Source organism: Cebidichthys violaceus, unplaced genomic scaffold (assembly GCF_023349555.1).
Source record: "Cebidichthys violaceus isolate CVI_PGR_0920_01 unplaced genomic scaffold, fCebVio1.0.p SCAF_9, whole genome shotgun sequence".
Taxonomy (NCBI): domain Eukaryota; kingdom Metazoa; phylum Chordata; class Actinopteri; order Perciformes; family Stichaeidae; genus Cebidichthys; species Cebidichthys violaceus.
Genome location: NW_027176975.1, coordinates 14,325,876 through 14,346,088, shown reverse-complemented (window position 1 = coordinate 14,346,088; position 20,213 = coordinate 14,325,876). Strand labels below are relative to the sequence as shown.

The following is a 20,213-nucleotide window of genomic DNA, read 5'->3' as shown; positions in this document are numbered from 1 at the left end:
CATTATACAAGGGAAACCACAATTCAGGCAAAAAAAAAAAAAAAGAATAAAAACAAAGTTTAAATTATAATACAGTCTTGAGGAAAAAATATAAATAACTTTTTTTCTTCTCTGGTTGAGCTCACTCTATGGTACAGACATATAATAAATAGATCGGATCTGACATTACTCAGCTGATCTATGAATCATCTCTCTATGAGTCCATTTGTGTAGCAGCATTATAGCAAAAACAAGCCAATGGAAACAGAGATCCCCCGTTTCCCTGGAAACCTTTTACAAATCCTTTAGTCATCATCACAACGCCCCCCCCCCCCCCCCCCCCCATCTCAGCCAATGACAGACAGTGATATTGCATTGTGGAAACAGATTCAGGGGGAATTATATTCCTACAATGTAATGGCAGTATTTAATGGCAACCTACTTATTTTATTTTTTTTTACAAGCAAGAAACACTTTAAGGTGACATTACAACTTTGCCATGCTTGTTGCACATGCAGTGGAAGTGAAGCACAGAGGTAAGTAGGGATAGAGTTGGGTAGCTGCTGGGCTTATGCAGGTTTTGCAGACGTCTGTGAGCAGAGTTTGGTTCTAAATCTGTAATGAATCATTCTACAGACAACTTGTACAACTGAGCATCTTTCCAAAAGATCGACCCACCTTCTGAAAGGCTTACCAGTAATGCAATGGCTGAAGAAAAAACATTAAAGGTCCTAGGCAAGTAAAGGATGGCATAAACTAGCATTGAATTACATGCTATTCTCCTCATGTACTGTGTTGGGGTGGCATATATAGTGCTTTAGAAAATACAATACTAGTGATGTTTGATTGTCTGAGATATAAGAAATAGAAAAGTAATTGGCTGTCTGTGCGGACGAGAGGCTACAGGTTGTAGGAAGTGTTGAGGCAAGAGAAGCAAAAGCACATATCTGGCTAGAACAGATCACAAATTGGGGTGGGATATGAACCAGGGAGGCTCCGGATAAGTGTTAAAAACAGCAGGACCCCTTCTGTAGTGTGTTGTTTCATAAGGAAAAAAGAACGCAGGGGTCCAAGGAATCACTGGGTAGACACAACAACATGCCTTATTCATTTCATTACAGAAAAAACACACCACCTCTGGAAAGAGATAAAATGTTGAAACACTTTTTTCTTTTTTTTTTCTTTTAAACAAGTGAGTCTTTGTGTTAATGATCCCGCTTGTCCTTTAGCATTATGTTGATGTATTATTGAGTGTTGCTCAAGATTGCCAACCAATCTGAAAACAGTATTTGGTTAAACTGCTCCCCCCCTTTTTCCTGCTAAAAAAAGTCTTAAACAGCATTAGGCGTGTCGGGTTAAATTTTGTTTACAGATATCGACATCCTTCGTTTCCAACAAAGGCGAGCAATGACCACCTCCTCCTCTTCCTTGGCTATGGTACTCTGTTTTAAGCAACAGAAACATGCCAGACGCCTCCCCAACCTTATAACTTATATACTATCAGTCGTTTTTTTCCATGTATGTAGGGTGGCAGGTCTGAGGCTGTGCAGGTAACACAAGGGAGAGGACGATCAGGATTCTGCAGGAGGGTCAGCATCTTCTTCAACAGGTTTTGGTAGCTTTGTCAGGATTGCCTCTGCTTCCTCATACATCTGAAAAAAAAAAAGGAAATAGGAATATAATAGATGGGACGGCAAACACAAAGATGTAGAGTCTCAGAAAACGCAGAAGAACTGGTGTATAATGTCTTACAGGCATGAATTGCACGTCCTGGAAAAGTTCCTGTATGAAACGTCTTGACGTCAGGCGAAACATACAGTGGGCTAAGAGGTGGGAAACCTCGGAGTACAAGCAGATGTCGTCAAACGCGCTGGGAAACTTCTCCTTTATGCTGCAGGAAAGAATAATTTAAGAGGCCTTAAAAAAACAACTTCTATTGTTCTGCAATTGAACATGAATCTCAAAAAATGGACAGAGAATAAAGAGCAGAGGGAGCTTTACGTCAGTAGTCCTGTTTCGTGGCCTTTGGTTCCTACAGAGGAGCTGAGGTTGATGATGAGGCGGAGCACCTCCTTTCTCAGCAAGACCCGGGAGGCGGGGCCATCTTCTGATATTGCCTTGCTGCCTATAAATATTCAATATTCACCACAATTAGTTCCATTCTGTTATGGAACTAATTATATAATGATAGAATCAAACACATACTACAACAGCTTCACTGACACGATAAAGAAACAAAAAGTAATTTTAGTTTTTTGTTGTTGTGTAAAACATGGACCTCACATCCCTGCAGGTTGTAGTTACTCGTGTTACTCTTACCTATAACAATATCATTAGGTGTGGGCGTGCTACAGATTGAGCCTTGTGACACAGCAGCGTCGCTGCAGCCCGACACCCCGGAGAACTTTGACTGAGGCATCACCTCCAGACGATGGCCGCTCTGCCCTCCCCATGATGGGAAGTCGACAAAGTCTGAGACAACAAAAAAAACAAAAAACATAATTTGTTATATTCTGCACAGAGTTTATAATATGGCCAATGAGTGTGAGTGTGAGTGTGTGTGTGTGTGTGTGTGTGTGGCTCACCCGTCCGAGGGTGTGTGCTGTTGATCTGTGGCTGTGTGGGGTATCCGAGTACGCTGGTTCCTACACAGTAGAGGCAGTTTTCTTCAGTGTGTTCCTGCAGCCCCGTCTCCTCTGAACCCACCGTGTGGTTCTGGGTATCACCTCGGCACACAATCAGCTCAGAGATACTAAACTGTTGCTTCAGTGATGGTAGAGCAGGGCGATCACCTACAGAGGAGGAAACCAGTATGAGCACAAACACAACCATCTGTTTTTACAAATATTTTTCTTCTAACATTTCTGTGTTTTAATTAGAATTTTTAAGCAGGCATAAAGTTGAACTCACCGTCTCCATCGCCAAAGAGGAAGCGTTTCCGCTCTTCCGACGGCGGGCTGATCCTCTGCTGAAAATAAGCCGATTCTCTGATGTGGAACATGTCGTTGATGTCCATGGGCAGCGCTAGGCCAACATAGTCGTCGCTACAGCCGTAGGTGGCGCTAGAAACCATGGAGCGCACTGAGGAGCAGCGGTGCAGAGTGCTTTGGTTGATGGGACTTAGTAGTTCCTCTTTATCCAGAGAGGCAAAGCTAAGAGCCTTCAGAAATCTAGGGAGGGCAAGAGGAGAGGCACGTGAGAGGATCTGGGGGGAGAGACTGAGACAGAAAAAGGATCATGAGGAATAAGTGAAAAAAATGTTGGATAAAAGCAGAGAGACGGACTTAGTGAACAGAAAGTTAGAAGGAAGTTGGGATCACAACGTGCTCTAAAACGTGAACTACTGCAGCTACCAGGCCAGCAGCTTCAAGTAAACCCAAAGTGTGATATCAGTCTTAATGCAATGTCAAGTACCTAGAGGCAGAGCTTTAAATACACTAAAGCACCCAAGGATTAAAAATCTAAAGCTTTACACATGAAAAATACCTAAGAGTCTAAATGGAGGCAGAAATTCATAAAAAAATGGAAAAATGGGGTTAGAGCTGGTCAGTATGACTTAAAAATTCTATACATATTTTAAATATTGGACAATAACAATATCACAGAATGTTATTTTCAATCTATTTACGTTACGGGGCTACAGCAACTGACCGTCTACACGTGGCTTATTCACACTACAGGACTGCAGGAGTCAAAGCAATAGAAAAACAACTGCAGGCATAGAGCTAGAGCGAGGACATATTTGTCTGGATCTGTGCTAGAAGCTACATCGCTACTGAGGAGGACACTGGGTCGGTCCACCCACCGCGGTGCAAGTGTTCTGGACAGCCTGCGGTACGGACTTAAGATGCTGGGCTCTGGACAGGTACCCCTCCTGTCTGATATCCTGACAGACACAGAAGGTGCACAAGAAACACACTCACACCTGTCATAGCCAACGTAGACACAAGTCAAACTCTACCCTAGGCACATAGCTGCTTAAGCTACAGCAGCAAAAATAGAGTTATGTTTAGAGTTTTTCTCTAAAACGACTTAATTCACATCTTCAGCGATGGCTGACTTACCTGCAAGGCGAAACAGACAATTTAAACTTGGATTTGGGAAATTGTGATACACATTCTTCCCTCTCATTGAACAAAAAATTAATAGAGTAATCAAGAAATGAATGAACTGATTGAAGGTGCATTCAGGGATTTTAATCCAAAAAAATAATTTGGTGTTCGTACACAGCTTTGGCGCTGGAAAAGGGAAACAGACAAAGTTGCTTGGACAAAGCCACACAAAACTATTCCAGCCAATCAGTAACAGGGAGCTTTGTGCTTGTGCACAGTTCAGGACGGGGGAAAAGCCATGGATGTATAAAGAGAAAGGCAGTGGGAGAGGATGGGTATATATTTTATATTTATTTGGGTGTTGACTTCAAATATCAACAATCTCTCTCCAGAATCGCTGATTCCACCTTAATTGATACATTTGTTCTCCCATAATTTCTATAGAATGAGATTTAAAATGCTGCGCAAGACTGTTAATCTGTCACCGGAAATTTAAAGTTATTATCAAATACCTATAATGGGTAAAATGCTTCACAGTGAATGTGAAGAGAGAGTTTAATATACAGTGAGAGTTAAGAGTTCATCTCCTTCCACATTGACACTTAAGTGTCAGAGGTAGAGCTCTCCTCACACTACGTTTACACATATTTTGGTCCTGCCTTTAGCCTCGTCTGTCGAGACTTTTGTTTTAATATGGATGAGTGACAATTAAACACTTGTTTACAATCAGAACAAACACATTATGTCACCTATCTCTATCTCTAGGAAGGGTTGCAGCTCTAAGAGGAAGGAACAACCAGTTACTGACCGTCTACACGTGGCTTATTCACACTACAGGACTGCAGGAGTCAAAGCAATAGAAAAACAACTGCAGGCATAGAGCTAGAGCGAGGACATATTTGTCTGGATCTGTGCTAGAAGCTACATCGCTACTGAGGAGGACACTGGGTCGGTCCACCCACCGCGGTGCAAGTGTTCTGGACAGCCTGCGGTACGGACTTAAGATGCTGGGCTCTGGACAGGTACCCCTCCTGTCTGATATCCTGACAGACACAGAAGGTGCACAAGAAACACACTCACACCTGTCATAGCCAACGTAGACACAAGTCAAACTCTACCCTAGGCACATAGCTGCTTAAGCTACAGCAGCAAAAATAGAGTTATGTTTAGAGTTTTTCTCTAAAACGACTTAATTCACATCTTTTCATTCATGCGACAACAAACATATTTGAATAATACAGATGTTTTCTGTCATATTGTAGCGATGGCCGACTTACCTGCGAGGCGTTAATCTGGAGTCCAGGCTGCCGGTCTTCATAGTGATGGTGTCGGTGAACAGCACGTCTTTGGCGGGTGAAGCCAAAGCTTCGCTGTGAGACAAAGATGGGTGTATCCTCTGCTGCTGCAGCCTCTTCAGCGTAGCGTAGCCCAGCGCGTCCCGTGGGCTGGTGTACATGAAGCTGCAGTCTGCCAGGCTCTTGATGGTGGTCACTGAGGGAGACTTGAGAGACTGAGCTCGTCGGGGGAGAGTGTGCGAGGAGCCAGGCGGTACCAGAGAGACAGTTGAGGACTTAGACATGGACATGTGGTTGGTCTGAGCCTGGGGGGTGAGAGAAGAGAGCGTTTTGACAGTCTTGGCTGACACCACTGTGTTGAGGCTCACGCAGTCGGAGGAGTCTGGTTCGGGTTCTGGATGCTCTGGGTTTCCCACCGTCTCCCTGGAGGGACTGGAGCTCATGGAGCTGATGCCGCTGGTTGTGGTGTCCGTGTTAAAGCTCTGGCTGCGGCTTTTAAACTGAGTACCTCCGCCGCTTCCTCCGCCCCCTCCCACATTGCCTCCGCTAGACGAGGAGCCCCCATCTCCTGCCAGACGCTCTCGGCTGCTCTGCTCCCTCTCCCCGCTGGGGTGCTCCACGGCCCCGTGCCCTCCTAGACCACTTAGTCCAAGGCCTGAGCCTCCTCCCCTGGCCAGCCTGCCCTCCACAAGCTGCTCCTCGGAGCCCCCCCTGGTCCCAACAAAGGATGTCTCCAGGCTGACCGTGGGACTCTTCGGCATTCCTCGTCCATTAAACACGGGGGTGAAGACGTCCCCCTGGTTTGGGCTGTAGACGGAGGGCTCCGTCACTGTCCTGTTCCGCCTCATACTCCCCGTCTTGAGTTCAGTAGGTGTGCGAGAGCCCGATGGGGTCTTGGGGTCGCTGGTGGAGCGCAGCTTCTTGCTGGGGAGGGACAGGGAGTTGAGGAAGCGAGTGCGAACGAAACGCGTGGAGGCCAGGATGGTGAAGGGGCTGCGGTCCTTGACTGGTTTGGAGTGTAGATAGAAAGAGGGGTCGTCTGACTGGTCCAGAAAATCACACTTGTCATCGTCCAGGATGTACATGTCTGAGAGCACAAGGAGTGAATTAAGAATACAATAGGAGCATAGGAACGTGTATCAAAATAGCCCGAGTACCTCAAAGACACCTGATTACTATGATAGTGTTAGTCCTACGCACTTGGTTGCGACTCGCTCTCGCTGTTGTGGCGCGAGCTGGTGGATTCAGAGTTCAGACTGAGCGTGCTCGGTACTGAGGAGAGTTCAGAGGTCAGCTGTGCGTCCACCTCTTCTGGAGTGACAGGCCACAGCGTCCTGCGACTGTGTCTGACTGAATCCCAACCGTACTGCTTCAGCACCTCACAACCCTGCCTGGTCTTGGAGATGACACCCAGCACATAAACACATGTCCTGTGGATGAGAGGACAGTTAGTAAACACACTAGATGTACAAATGTGTTCCGTTGACCCATTACATATTTTCAGAAAATATGTGCCATTGCTTGATTTGTTTAGTGCTGCAGATGTTTCACGACTAAGATGTTTTACATGACTAATCCAATGTAGATGAATAAAAGATAAACACCCTGCTTCTGTAAAATTTCTGAGGGGCAGCTGGAGTCAAAATCCTAATTTCACAATAGTTTTGGCACCAAAAACATGTCCTTAAGACAGAGACCAGAGTATTTCCCACACTACTATTGGCATAGCAACGTTGGTGCTAAAATAGCAGAAAATGCTTTAAGCACATATTTACAAAGACATTTTTTTCCATTATTTATAGGGTGCCATTTGTCTGTGAATTATTAAAAAAAAAATAGGTCTTTTTATTTCAAAATCAAATAATGCAGATATATTTTAAAATTTCTTAATGCCTTTGAGGGCTTTCATAAGCAGCGCATTTCTATTTTTTGTATTTTACTCGAGATATATATATTTTGAGTTTACTGTGAAAACTGTGTGGAAATGATCCGCCTACCCTCGTACTGACAGCACGTCACAGTGCTGAGCCAATGTGAGGATGTCAGGAATGACATTCTCCTCCTGCAGGAGATTCAGTCCCCAGTTTGAAGAACCAATGTTGCCCTGCATGGAAACAAAACAAATCAACCAGAGCCATCTCTTTGTAACTATTATTGTTATCGGGACAGAGTAACTGAGGTGACATAAATTGATAGCAAGTGATACTGACCAGGGCCCAGAGAGCAGCCTTCAGCTGTTTGATGCCCTCCCAGGTGTCCAGCATCGGGGAGCGAACCGTATAGCTGAGGTCGGGAACCACACTCTGGAGACAAGCAGGGAAAAAAGACAGACATTAGGAAGAAAGGCCGCTAAAACTGAAGAACCCACCGCTCCCCAGACAGTGAATGTAGAAAATTAAAGATTTGAAAGAACACGTGTGCTGTGGAACAGCCAACAAATAAACTGCAGCAGTTACCTGAGCCTCCAATAGATGACAGCCCGTCTTATCGTGGACCAGCTGACCATACAAATGCACAGGGAGATAGACATTTGGTCTTTGTAACCTGGAGACACAACCAGAGAAATTAGGCGCACACTCGTATCCTGTGACCCGTCGTCAGGTGATGACAAACTCCAGCTTCTCACCTTTGGTTGCTGCGTCGGACGTAGTTGTCTCCATCGACAGGTTTGCGGTAGGTTGTTAGTGCTTCGTTGAGCTGCTCCTCTATCAGGTCCACGTACTTAAGGTTGTATTCCTGCAATCAAAAAGTAAAACAAAACCCTCTATTGAAGTGTAGTCTTAATATAATATAGTAGCCAAATTAAAAGTGGATTTCTTATTTGTGCTGTATGCCAATGTCCTGATAATACCTTCTGCCATTTGTCCAGCTGTTTGCTGACATAACCTCTCTCATTGAGGTAGGAGAAACCCTTCGGAATGGACAGGAACCTAAACAGCAGAAACGGTGTATTCAAGAAAGCTTTTGTATGACAATACTGAAATGATTTACTCGCAGCTATTTCTGATAAGCAGTGCTGCTGTAAACACCCACCTGAGGAGCAGCAGGAGGCCCTTGTCTCCCAGGTGGGACAGAGCTGGTTTCAGCTGGATTAGAGCGTGGAGGTTGGCCTGTGAAGCAGCACAACATGCCGAGTTAGACAACAGGAAGGATGGACATACGCCCGCTGTCAGGCAAACACCATCGACTCAAACTAATTGCATTTCAACACATTCAAATGAATATATCCATTAACACTTTTCAAGTAAAAGTTAGTGATCTTTTTTTACTGCTCAAGAGAGGGAATAGTGCATCCTAATCTGACAAACTGCTCTTTCTGGAGAGAGTTCTTCTGTACTGACAGTATTTCAAGCAGTCACCTTGTCCTCACAGGCCTCGTCCAGTATGTCCAGGGCCTCCATAGACACAGCCTTGCTGTGGTCGTGAAGCTGTGTGACCAGCAGCTCCATGCCCCAGCTGCTGAAGAACTCCACGCTCGCACGCAGCAGCACACGGAGGTGTTTGGTGGCATACAACCTGCAGGCCTGAGCCATTGTGGGAGAAAGAGGGAACATTACGATGCAGATCTTGGAGGTGGAACAATGCAGCGACGAATGCATCATTTTGTATCAAACAACTCTACAATTTTCACAATCTGGGGAAATTGAAAACTTGTGAACGTGTACTGCTTCATAAGTATTTATTTGTTGTGGTTGTTGTTGTGGCTTTCTTACATCAGTAGCAGCAGTGAGGATCTTGGAGAGGATCACTCTGGCCAGACCGTCTCTGCTGTAGTCCAGTGTGGATACAGCGAGTTTCAGCACAGCATCCTGGTTCTTCACACAGCACAGATTCAGCAGGCTGCAAAAAACAGAAGAACAAAAGGAATTGTCGGCAGAACCTCAATAAAATTTGTCAATTTATTGAACAACCATTTCTGAAATCCTCACATTCTATGTCTGTACACTTACCACTGAAACAGGCCACATTTCTCCAGCAGTTTGACTCCCTGCGGGTGTGCAGAGAGTGTCCCCAGGAAGAGGAAGTAGTGTTGGCTGAGTGTGGTGAGCAGACCGTTACTCTGCAGACAGCGCTCAGGCTTCAGCCCTGAGGACGAGGACAGCCATGACACCATGTCCCTCACCACGTCCTCCAGGTAACCCTGGCCATCCTGGTGACAGCGGGAGGAAGAGGACAGAAAGGGTCGACAGGAGAGCCAAGTTAGAAAAAGACAAAAAGGTAAAACAGGTATGTGTTTTTCTGTGTACTTGCACACTTCTCTAACCTCATCTGATTCCATGAGGAACTCGATAAATTGACAGCCAACCACAGTGAGTTGTCTGGCCTTTGGGTGATCCAACGGCAGCCCTGCGTACAATTTACTACTGGGCTTATAAAAGTACAGCAGCCTTCGCACAAACCTGCATCACAAAAAAAAAGGTATTTAAAATAAGATGTCAGTAAAATACGTCAAACTATTTTAAATGTTGCACTGGGTTTTGATGATGTATGAAGGAGTCTTACTTGTGCATGTGTTCATCTTTGTTGTTCCTGAGGTTTACATGTGGCCACTAGGAGAGACAAAAAACACAACATCTAAACATTGAAGAGGAAAAACAAAATACACAACGGAGTCTGTGGTGCTCCATGACATCACCCTGACCTTTAGGATGGTGGCAATAAGCAACCAGTTCCACTCCAGGTTCTGCTTGTGGTTGAGAATGTGACTGTCTCTGAGGTTCATCATCAGTGCTTCCTCTGTGTCCTGAACACAAACACAGAAAACAGTGATTTGATATGTAAAAAAGGGGGGAATATAAAGATGTAAAGAAATTAAGAAGCACTAATAATAATGCAGCTCTGATAGTTTTGCACAATTTGTATTCATTTCTTTAAAACATCTGTGGGTAGAGTCTGAAAAGCGTGTTCATATTTACCTTAATGGCATAGATGTCCCTGTGGACACGCGAGTGGGACTCTCTGCGGTTATGGGAAGACACAGACTTGCGGATGATGTGGTCTAGGTAAAGACTTTGTGGTTTCAAACCTTTCTTCTTCTTCTCATGGAAACACTTAAGATTGTTGACTGCTGCGCTTGCCCGACTGTAACAATAACATACATGGGGAATGTTTTGATTTTTTAAACATACATTATGTTCATAGTTCACTTCTGTACTGTGTTCACAGTTACAAGAGCCATTCTGTTTACCTTCATGAGAGAGAGGAAGTTCAGAGACAAATATGTACCGCAGTTCTCGTAAATAAATTGGGGAGGAATGAAAATTATAATATTTTTTAGGAGAGACAGACATGCAATTCTGAGTGTACTTACAGTCGTTTCTGCTGTGCGATATCAAAGGAGGCTGCCATGTTGATGAGGGTGGGAAGGCAGTGCAGGTGGTGACTGTGAGAATGTGGAAGGATGGTGTTTGCCTAAACAAGAGAAGGGCAGGTGGAGGAAAAAGAGGGGATGCATTTCGTATTAGAATCACAACAACACACAAATCTTCCAGACTGATGCAATGTATATTTTGCAGTGACAGACAAACACAAACTTTAGTTTATTCTCTAGATTTCAAGGTGGCAAACAATAATTTCTCAGCTTTTCAACATAAAAGTGTCAGAGATGCATTTCGCATTTTAATATCACCATGTGTAGAAGTTCTCCCAAGAGGATAGTGGCTCTCACAGCGAGCTGATCATCGCTACTGGTCACAACTTCAACAATACCCTGTGGTGACAAAGGTGCGACAGAGAGAGGATATAGTTTAATAGCAACATGGTGTGAAACTGTAACACGATACAATCAGCGAGGCCATAAAAAACATTCACGCTGAATTATATTTTTTTCAAATATTTGTCAGCCCTAAGGTGCAACGGTCTAAAGAAGACACACTGCGTCAGCTCACCTCTAACAGCCCACTGGAGATGAAGGCAGAAAGAACAAATGCCAGGTAGTTGTCCATCAGATCAGGCCTAATGAAACAAACAAAAAAATATTTCGTGGCTCATATAATCACTGAACTAGCTGTTTTGTCATATTATGTGCAACTTCTATTCTCTCATCTCCCACCTAGAGCGGGCTCGATGGGGCAAGATGACTTTGGCCTCAGCAGCAAGAAACCCATCAGAGAGTCTCCAGGTGTCCTGGAACCTGGTGGGGTCTGAGGAACACCAGAGCAAAGATGAGCTTACTCTGTGTGTCTAAAACATGGACTTATTTGGGTTGAAATTGTACCAAAGCATTTTAATTTAACACTTTGCAGTATGCTTTCTGTCATGATCATACAAGGCCACAAAGTCAAACTGCAATTACATATAAATAAAGTAATGTATGTTAAAACACCCAAATTACTAGGAACAAAATGTTGTGAGGAAGTATAAAAAATGATTCTGAAGATACAAAAGATGTTTCTCTCACCAACACTTAGAAGAGCTTCTGTGAAGTCTTGAGTTACAATGGGCACAGGGAGCCTGAATATCTCATATAACACCTCCAGCAAGCCTTTCTGCAGGGAAAATGACATTAGAGCAATCAGACACACACTTGACACAGCACAAACTACATTTGCGAGCGCTCAAAAGAGCACTTCTAACATCTCAATGTTGGGGCTGTGTTGTGCAATACTCAAATTACTAGAGAGTAGCCGTAATCTTTCCCTGAAGCCACAGGAAACAGAGTGATAATATAATATCTGTGCCACGGCTGCCTTCGAGTAAACTGTATCTCATTCTGTGCCGATACACCAACCAGACTCTACCCAAAAACAGGCAAAAGCCTTGTTTTGCCTTAGATTTCTGGCAGATGAAGGTGAACGTCTCCCAGCTGCTTGTCGGACCCTGGTCAGAGCTAGCCGTTGCTATGACTGGCTACGATTGGCCAGTCTGTGTTCGAGGGAAACGCATTTTATTAATAATATATAACTGTTTTAATACTCACCCTAACTTCCATATTTGGTATGCAAAGTAAGCCAATTAAAGATTGGATTCCAGAATTTCCAGCCTTGCATAGGTTGATAATCCCTGAGAAAGAAAGAGACAAAAGGTAAAGTAAAGTAAAAGTCAATCTATTTACAAATAACTACATTTATTATTACATCCAAGTCCTTACCAGACCAGGAGCGAAAGGCTGCCACTATGGCCATTCTACTCGACAAGAAACGGGCCTCTCTGTCCTCCCTGTCAACAGGAAAACACAAACAAACACATTAAAAACAGGACACCACAAAGGAAGGGATCAAACTACACCACGTAAGAAAAGCACTGAAGGACGTCAGGGAGAATAACAAAAAGATCTTTTTATATAAAAGCTAATCTTCCAGAGTGACTCAAGAGATTATCGTGACTTAGCCTGCTTCACATCCTCGGGCGAGTCATGCTGAAGTCAAGCAGCCCTGATAACAAGGGTCACATCACAAAAAAAACACACAATACAAACCCTCAACTTTCTCGACGCATGGTGTTACCAATATGGGAACACATCAAACAGTAAACAGAGGGAAATGTCAGAAGACCATCTTTTTTTTTCTAGTGTAACAGTGACACACACACACACACACACACACACACTCACTTGAGCTGCCCTTCAGCCGTGTCTGCGTTGTGACGGTAGTGAAAATCTGTGAAAGGCGCGAGGATTTGCTGGAGGGCCGAACACAGACAGGAGAGGAATGAGTGCCAAACACAACAGACTTCATTAGTTCTTGAACATTAAGTGGAAGCATATTTAAATACCCCCCACAAAACATCTTGCAGTGATTATGAACCTGCTTCAGATCTCATACGACATCCGTGTGGAAAGTATGAATGTGGTGATGAAACGCTTCTGTCCCAGGTGTGTGTTTACAGACCACAAGGCTTTAGAGAACTGCTGTAACTGATTACTGTAAGCTCCATGGGAAAGAGATGGGCAACCTGCGGCGGCTAATCCTGACTGGAATGACTCCCAGCACACTGGCTCATTTAGAAACAGCAGCTTCCCCTGAATTCATATGTGTGTGTGTGTGTGTGTGTACCTCCAGTTCGACGTCAACACGCACGTACTGACGGGTGCGTGGGTGGTTGAGTAGATGGAGAATGGTGGTGATCAGAGCTTCGTTGATGCGACTCAGCTGACAGTCAATCACACTCTTCAGGATGGTGCTGAGGCCTCCGCGTTTGGCCACCACCTCTGGGTTCTTCAGAGCTACCCAGTCAGCGACAAAGAAATATCAGTGACTTTTCATGTTTTCGTAACAATCTAGGTATTTTACGAGGTATTTCTGTCCACTAACGTGATGACTTCCCTCACAAAGTGTGTGCAGACTTAATAGTTCGTTTACATCGGCGTTGTGCGTTTCCATCTCAAAAGGGCCAGAAACTCACCGAGCTCACATACGATGGCGATGGCCGCGCGGACCATGCGGTCTCTCTCCTGCAGTCCATCGGTGCCCACGGCGATTAGAGAGTTTGCAACAGAGGAGGGGAACAGCATCGCATTGACAGTGATAATCTACAGAGGAAGGGAGGGAGGGAGGAAAACAAGAGTCATCAAACAAGACCAAGATATATATATATATATTTTTTTAATATATAAAAAAGCAAAAACATTACCTGATTGCATTCTAATAAGAAACAATTTGATAACAGAAATGTATTTCATAAGAGGCTATGTGTCATGGAATGAACAGGGGGGTTGTTTCACTGCCTGGATTGCCAATAGTCCTTTTCTCTGTGTGTGCGTATGTGTGTGTGCGTATGTGTGTGTGTGTGTGTGTGTGTGTGTGTGTGTGTGTGTGTGTGTGTGTGTGTGTGTGCGTGCGAGAAGAGAGTTTACAGTAAACTACAGAAAGGGCTATAAATAACTGTGTCTGCAAACTTGTGCAAACTGTCCACACACTGACACTGCTGCTGCTAACCCAATGATCTTTCTGAAGGCAGAGGGCCCCTTTCTTTAGCATTACGACAGTGACTGAATTAATTGGAAAAAGGCAAGGAAGGTATGGAATAAAAGAAATAAAAAATACATATAAGCTTACCTTTCGGACTAATCTCAGAGCCTGAGTCCTCTCCCCCTCATTGCTCTGCTGGATGTCAATGCATCTAAACAAGCACACAGGCTTAATCAGTCATGACTTTTTCTTATTACTAAAGCCAGCAAGTAGGAGAACAATAAGTGTGTCAATATCATTTGAAGCAAAAAAATTAAATGTTTCCAGAGCAGGATCTCACCTTGCTATCAAATAGTCCACCTGTAGTCTGAGGACCTTCTGCAGCACGGTGGTGTCTCTAATGAGGTAGCGGAGCGCCCGCAGCCCTGCAGCACGCACTTCCTTAGCCTCATTCAGTAGAGCTAGTCGCAGACTAGGGGTTCAAAATCAAACAATTGGATGAGTTCATCATTGTAATTTGGACATGACGTTAGATTTACTGAGACTTTACAAACTATTGTTGTTTCCTTTACGTTGTCACAAGAATGAAGTGAGCACATGCCGATAATAAAGTAAATGGTGTACAATTAGTGACTACTGGTCGCCAACAACACTTACCAAATGATGATTTCTTCGTATGTAAACCCAAAGTTTTCCTCACGGTGGCTAATGCTGCATAGCAGCTGTAACACAGAGATAGAACAAAATATACATTAATTGATTCATACAAGGAATGCATTAACATGGCTTTGGTCAAGGATAAAAGTAAGCCTTGCACAGATATTGTGGTAGCACTAGAGCCATTCCAGGTGTTTATAAGGGAGTTCAGCAACTCTAAAATCACACCATGTTTCACCTGAGAAGCTCGATGTTTTACAGTGTTTGAGTAAAAAACAATCTAAGACAATCTAATCTAACAAACAACACTAGCCTGCCTAGTTCTGCAGGGGCCATGCAGGTGTGTTTGTTATATTTGTCCACTGTTAAATGCAGACTTGTTTGGAGTAGGTAGTGGTATGCTTTCACTGGTGGTAGATGGAGGTTATAATCACAAAAGCGTTGGGGCAAAACATTCACTTGTGTCACCTCCACCACTCGTTGTTTATGAGTGCACTTGCACTGTATATGAAAATAGACGGCGATAACAGAAAGTAAGAAATAGGTTCTGTTGTATTATTCTGCCTGTAGCCTATTAGTTCCTGCTTTCTGCACCCTATGAGGTCTAGCAATGGAACCCGATTTTAGCATAAACTGCCACTTTTAGAATGTTCCTCAGCACAGGTCCTCCGTCATTAACGGAGGCCCACACACAGCTAGTGTAAACAAGATTCAAATTCTATGCACACAAAAGCAGTTCATTTTAAAAACAATACGCCTTCAGCGACAGTCAGTGTCAACCAGCAGGCCAAAGTTAACGGCACAGTCTGAAACTCATTATATGCGCAAAGCAATGAGCTCCCTGGGGAAAGGATGCTGCCATTTTGGAGCTGCCACATTTTTTTTTATCTACATCCTGGGGCACCCTAGCTCTCCCAACAAGTCAGCGCTACTCCATCACAGTCGGTCAGTCTACCCTTGCTTGACACCCAATGAGTGAATTGAACAGGTAATTGTAGCGCAACCTCTTCCTTAAAAGCAGGACGTAAACCTCATCTCTCCTTTTTCATAAAGCACAGAGGAAAGCAGGAGGAGAATGATGGGTCGGCTGATGAGAGGCATGGTGAGTAGGGGGTTGTTTTAAACCAGCTGTGATGTCAGAGCTCAAGCAGGCAGGAGGAGGGGAGAGGAGATGGAGTGAGGGGTATGTGACACTCTCTGGGGGGAGGGGGGGGTGTTAGGTCACCCTTGCTGTCCTGGAACCCTTATAAGGAATCAGAGGCACGGGGCTCTCTCTCACTCACTCACTCACTCACTCACTCACTCACTCACTCACTCACTCACTCACTCACTCACTCACTCACTCACTCACTCACTCACTCACTCACTCACTCACACACACACACACACACACACACACACACACACACACACACACACACACACGGCTATTACCCTCATGCCAGTTGTAAACAAGAGAGTTAGCCTTCATCCTGCTACAGTGGCAGCTGCAGTTTTCTGAAGGCCAGCACTTATTGGCTGCACAGCTTCCAACAAATGGTCAAAATATGTCCATGACAGACGGTCCGACTGAAATCAGCAACGTCTGGGCAGGAACTGAGGATGTGAGTAAATGGCCTTGACATTTCCCAATGTGGAGATGGTGTGCAAAAATATTGTCTGCAAGTGTTCCCCACATACACACAATAGCTTTCAGTTTTGCAAGTCATTTAATCTTTTTCTACACATTGTTCAAAATAACAGGAAGGCTCGAGACTACGCAAACATGTGTTGGGTGGAAGGCAGAAATACTGTAAATGTAAAATATATTCTCCCTCTTTTATTCATTTACAAACAATAAATCTGTCCACCAAGTGTGACAGACACAGCCCAGTTGATCAGCTTGTTTTCTGAATTTTAAATCTCTGTTCTGATGCCTCCTACTGTCCATGACCACTTGTTTTATATTTCAGTTCACCTGCATGCACACACACACACACACACACACACACACACACACACACACACACACACGTTGCTTTCATTGACTTGTGAGAAATGTGGATACACATCGCACCATATGCACCGGAGAATCTTTGCTTTTACTATCAACACTGCAGTGCAAAACTAAGACAAGACTGACTGTTTATCATCCATGCACTCACATTGATGGAACAAAGTTGGGAAAAAACAGACGTTTTACAAATGAGAGCTTCTAAGGTTCATAAGAACGTTAAGATTAGAAACCCCAGGTTTCAAAGTCAAAGTGTTGCTCTTGATGCACATTAGGTCAGAGAGCTTTCCCATCCCTAGAGCTCCGGTTACATTCACTGTCAGCGTCACAGTGACAGGCACAGCTAGGCCTGCTGGCAGCAACACCCAAGAGGAGGGAGAGGATCAAGGAGAGGTTAGTGGTGACACTACAGAGGAGGGGGGAGCACAGCTAGTCAATCTTTACAGATGTGAGAACAGGGAGTCAATCTTCTTGAAAAAGCTGCAGGTTTGTATCCACAGCTTCAACAGGGTGTTGGTTTTGGTAGATTCTCAGTGTTGTCAACTTTTGCCCAGAGTAACAAACAAAACAACATAACTTGACAGCATTACCTTTATGAAGTTGTTCAGGTGGCCCAATTTCCGCATGTTACTGACTCCATGTGGTTTGGCCACATTTTGAAGTATTTCACGGAAGTTTTCTGATGGTTCTGCCGGAGAAAGAAAAACGGAAATACAATGTAACTAAGACAAGCATTTAGCCATATTGCCATAATATTGGTCGATGAACCGTAATTTACAAGTTGCTGTTGGTTTATCTGGTCAAACATATTTAGTGTGTACAGTCAAAACAAGGTCTAGGCAGTAAAAGCAAGACTTGAGCGAGGAAGTCTTTTTTTGTTTTCAGTTCCTTTCAACGATTACCGTACGTGCTTCTGTAACACTAAATCATCACATTGAACAGATGGGTTTTTTTAGATGCGTTTTCTCCTCAGCAACATAGTTCACTAGAGGATGAGCCAAATTTAGTTTCAACCTTTCAAATAGCAATAGCTATCAGTATTAATCATCAGTCAAAGCCATAACTTAAACATATGAAAAGAACAACAATTAAAACCTTTAAAATATTAGACTACTGCAAACTACAACAATGTGCACATTTTTATTTATTGATAAGAGAAAATGATGAAGGTATGTTCGAGTTACTCAAAATATAATATCAATAGGCCAGCATTAGAGGATTTCAAACCAATAAGAGGTAACCAAAGGTGCATTTGTTGTCAGGGCAGTGATGTGAAATCTATCAATACCTGCAATTCTCTTGCAAATGGATTTGGGCTAGTTTGAGTATGCGTCCTCTGTGTGTATGCAAGATACAGCAGTCAACGTGGATATTGCCTAGACATTTTGGGCTCCATGGTCTTGAATCCTTGCACACAGACAGAGCTTTGGGATCGTACAAAAACTCTTGTGACAAACCACCATAATGTTTTACACACACACACACACACACACACACACACACACACACACAGAGCTGAGCTGAGCTGAAATGAAACATTGAGGTTGACCAACATCCTTCACTTAGTTATGTTTCAAACCCATGATGAAACAGCTCACAGATTGAGCCCATCCGTATTGGCCTAAAATAGTTTTTTGATATTGCATTTATCTGCAATTTCGGGTGCAAAATATCCTCTGGTTTACACGGTTGCATCATAAAAACCAGCCGGTTCCTGGGTTCTAAATACCGCAGTTCCATGTAAACAAACTGCTGTATGTGCTGCTGCAGAAGTCGATCTGACCAGGCTGTGTAGCCACTGGAAGAAAAGAAAAAACCACCCTGCGCAGTCTAAATGCGACTCATCTCACAGCCTTGTAACCCAATTTGTCACACAGCCAGCGATGACCAATGCATGACTACAGCACGTATGGTCGGTTGGCTAAATAACAGGCTGTCTTTGCCCACACACACCAATCAAAACAACAAAGCGTCGTCATGGCTGGTTAGCCGTGGCAGCTAGCTAACGCTAACTCAGCTAGTTAGTTAGCCCGCTGCCTGTTATGATATCGCATTGTTATTACACGAAACAGAAAGGGAAAACCGAGGAAATGACCACAACAGTGACAGGACAACTGCGTGGAATAACTGTATTTTCACGTAATAGGGTTAGTGTTTGCAGAAGAGCCCCTCATCCATTTTGAACCATAATCTCTTTGAGGGTGATGTGATGAAGCTTCACGTTACCTCTGGTCAGATCCAGCGGTACGTTCTCCTCTCCGCTGTCATTCCGACCTGTACAAAAACACACACACCGGGGACACGGTGAGGGGACACCCCGGGGTCATCACGTGCACGATAACGTGTATTTTTGGAATATGCCGCGATTACAGACACATCGTATCGAGTTTTTCACGCTCACCTCGCATCCGAAGACTCCGGATAGGACGGCCGCGGAAGCTGGCCGCCATGTTTCCAGGAACATACACAACACCGGAAACTTCGCGGCTTCGCGCGAGACAAGAAAACAGACAACGGGGGTTGTCGCGAGCAGACTTCCCACAGTCTTGAGATCAGGTGGATCCTGCTTAAACTCCCTCTAATCTTATCAGGGATACAAATATACATCTGACTTGGAGACTGATTTATGGTCAGTGAAGAAGACGCGAGCAGCTTGACACTGGATAGTTTTCCTCTCAGATATAACATTGTAATTTAAAATAGAGTCAAAATGAACTTCACCACACCCAATCATGCATGTATGCATATTTATTTTTGATCACAGTAATTCTAACAGTGGGTGTATGAATTACCAATGAATAAACCATATGTATCAATCTGTTCAACGTACTAACAAGTTACTTAAGTGAATAATGCCGATTGCACATTTTTTCCAAACCTAATAATCTACCAACCAAAACAACTACTTAAGATAAAATGATTTTTTACATATTTGTAAAAGCAGACTCTTTGGAAGCTCAGCGCCACCAAACTGTATAATAATAATATAAAGTGAAAGTAACAAAAAGGTTTACATCATTATAATGACCAATATCATGCATAAATCATAACACCATTAATACATGCATTACATATGTAGAAAATCTTTATTAACAGTGATTTGAAACATAAATGACAGTCATAGATTCATCAACAATGTACAAACATTGCAAATGGCATTAAAATGCTCCAGGGTTCTGATCCATGCCCTTTACATTGTCAGTCATTATTGTAGATTAGTCAATTTCATAGATACAGTCTGTAGAAAAACGAAAACATTTCAAGTAAGTTAATCTTTTTTTAATTTTAATTTTTTATTTTTTATCTTTGTTTACAATTAATCCCAATGAATATTTGTTCTGCAGTGGAGGAAGATGTACGCAGATCCTTTACTTTATCACAATGTAAA

The 20,213-nt window shown here is 43.6% G+C and overlaps 1 protein-coding gene across 3 annotated transcripts; it reads right to left on the bottom strand.

The window, feature by feature from the left end:
• Positions 1-308: 308 nt before the first annotated feature.
• LOC137867385 (rapamycin-insensitive companion of mTOR-like) lies at positions 309-19,290 on the bottom strand. 3 transcript variants are annotated; one of them, XM_068703954.1, is made up of 39 exons: positions 19,227-19,290; positions 19,052-19,099; positions 17,416-17,513; positions 14,833-14,897; positions 14,516-14,647; positions 14,323-14,386; positions 13,670-13,796; positions 13,321-13,490; positions 12,879-12,946; positions 12,417-12,484; positions 12,246-12,328; positions 11,727-11,814; positions 11,379-11,469; positions 11,215-11,281; positions 10,956-11,036; positions 10,638-10,738; positions 10,243-10,408; positions 9,969-10,070; positions 9,830-9,876; positions 9,591-9,726; positions 9,277-9,476; positions 9,040-9,166; positions 8,686-8,850; positions 8,360-8,436; positions 8,178-8,256; positions 7,953-8,062; positions 7,783-7,870; positions 7,537-7,629; positions 7,324-7,430; positions 6,527-6,756; positions 5,309-6,413; positions 4,994-5,074; positions 3,785-3,865; positions 2,890-3,149; positions 2,565-2,771; positions 2,299-2,451; positions 1,981-2,104; positions 1,732-1,870; positions 309-1,631 (listed from the first exon to the last, which is right to left on the bottom strand). In XM_068703954.1, exons 1-39 carry the CDS (start codon positions 19,273-19,275, stop codon positions 1,551-1,553), a joined length of 5,358 nt encoding a protein of 1,785 aa, XP_068560055.1. In that variant the 5' UTR covers positions 19,276-19,290; the 3' UTR covers positions 309-1,550. The 3 variants fall into 3 exon arrangements, with proteins under 3 accessions (XP_068560055.1, XP_068560053.1, XP_068560054.1); XM_068703952.1 differs by lacking the exons at positions 3,785-3,865; positions 4,994-5,074 and having other exon boundaries at positions 2,890-3,197; positions 19,227-19,288; XM_068703953.1 differs by lacking the exons at positions 3,785-3,865; positions 4,994-5,074 and having other exon boundaries at positions 19,227-19,288.
• Positions 19,291-20,213: the final 923 nt, after the last annotated feature.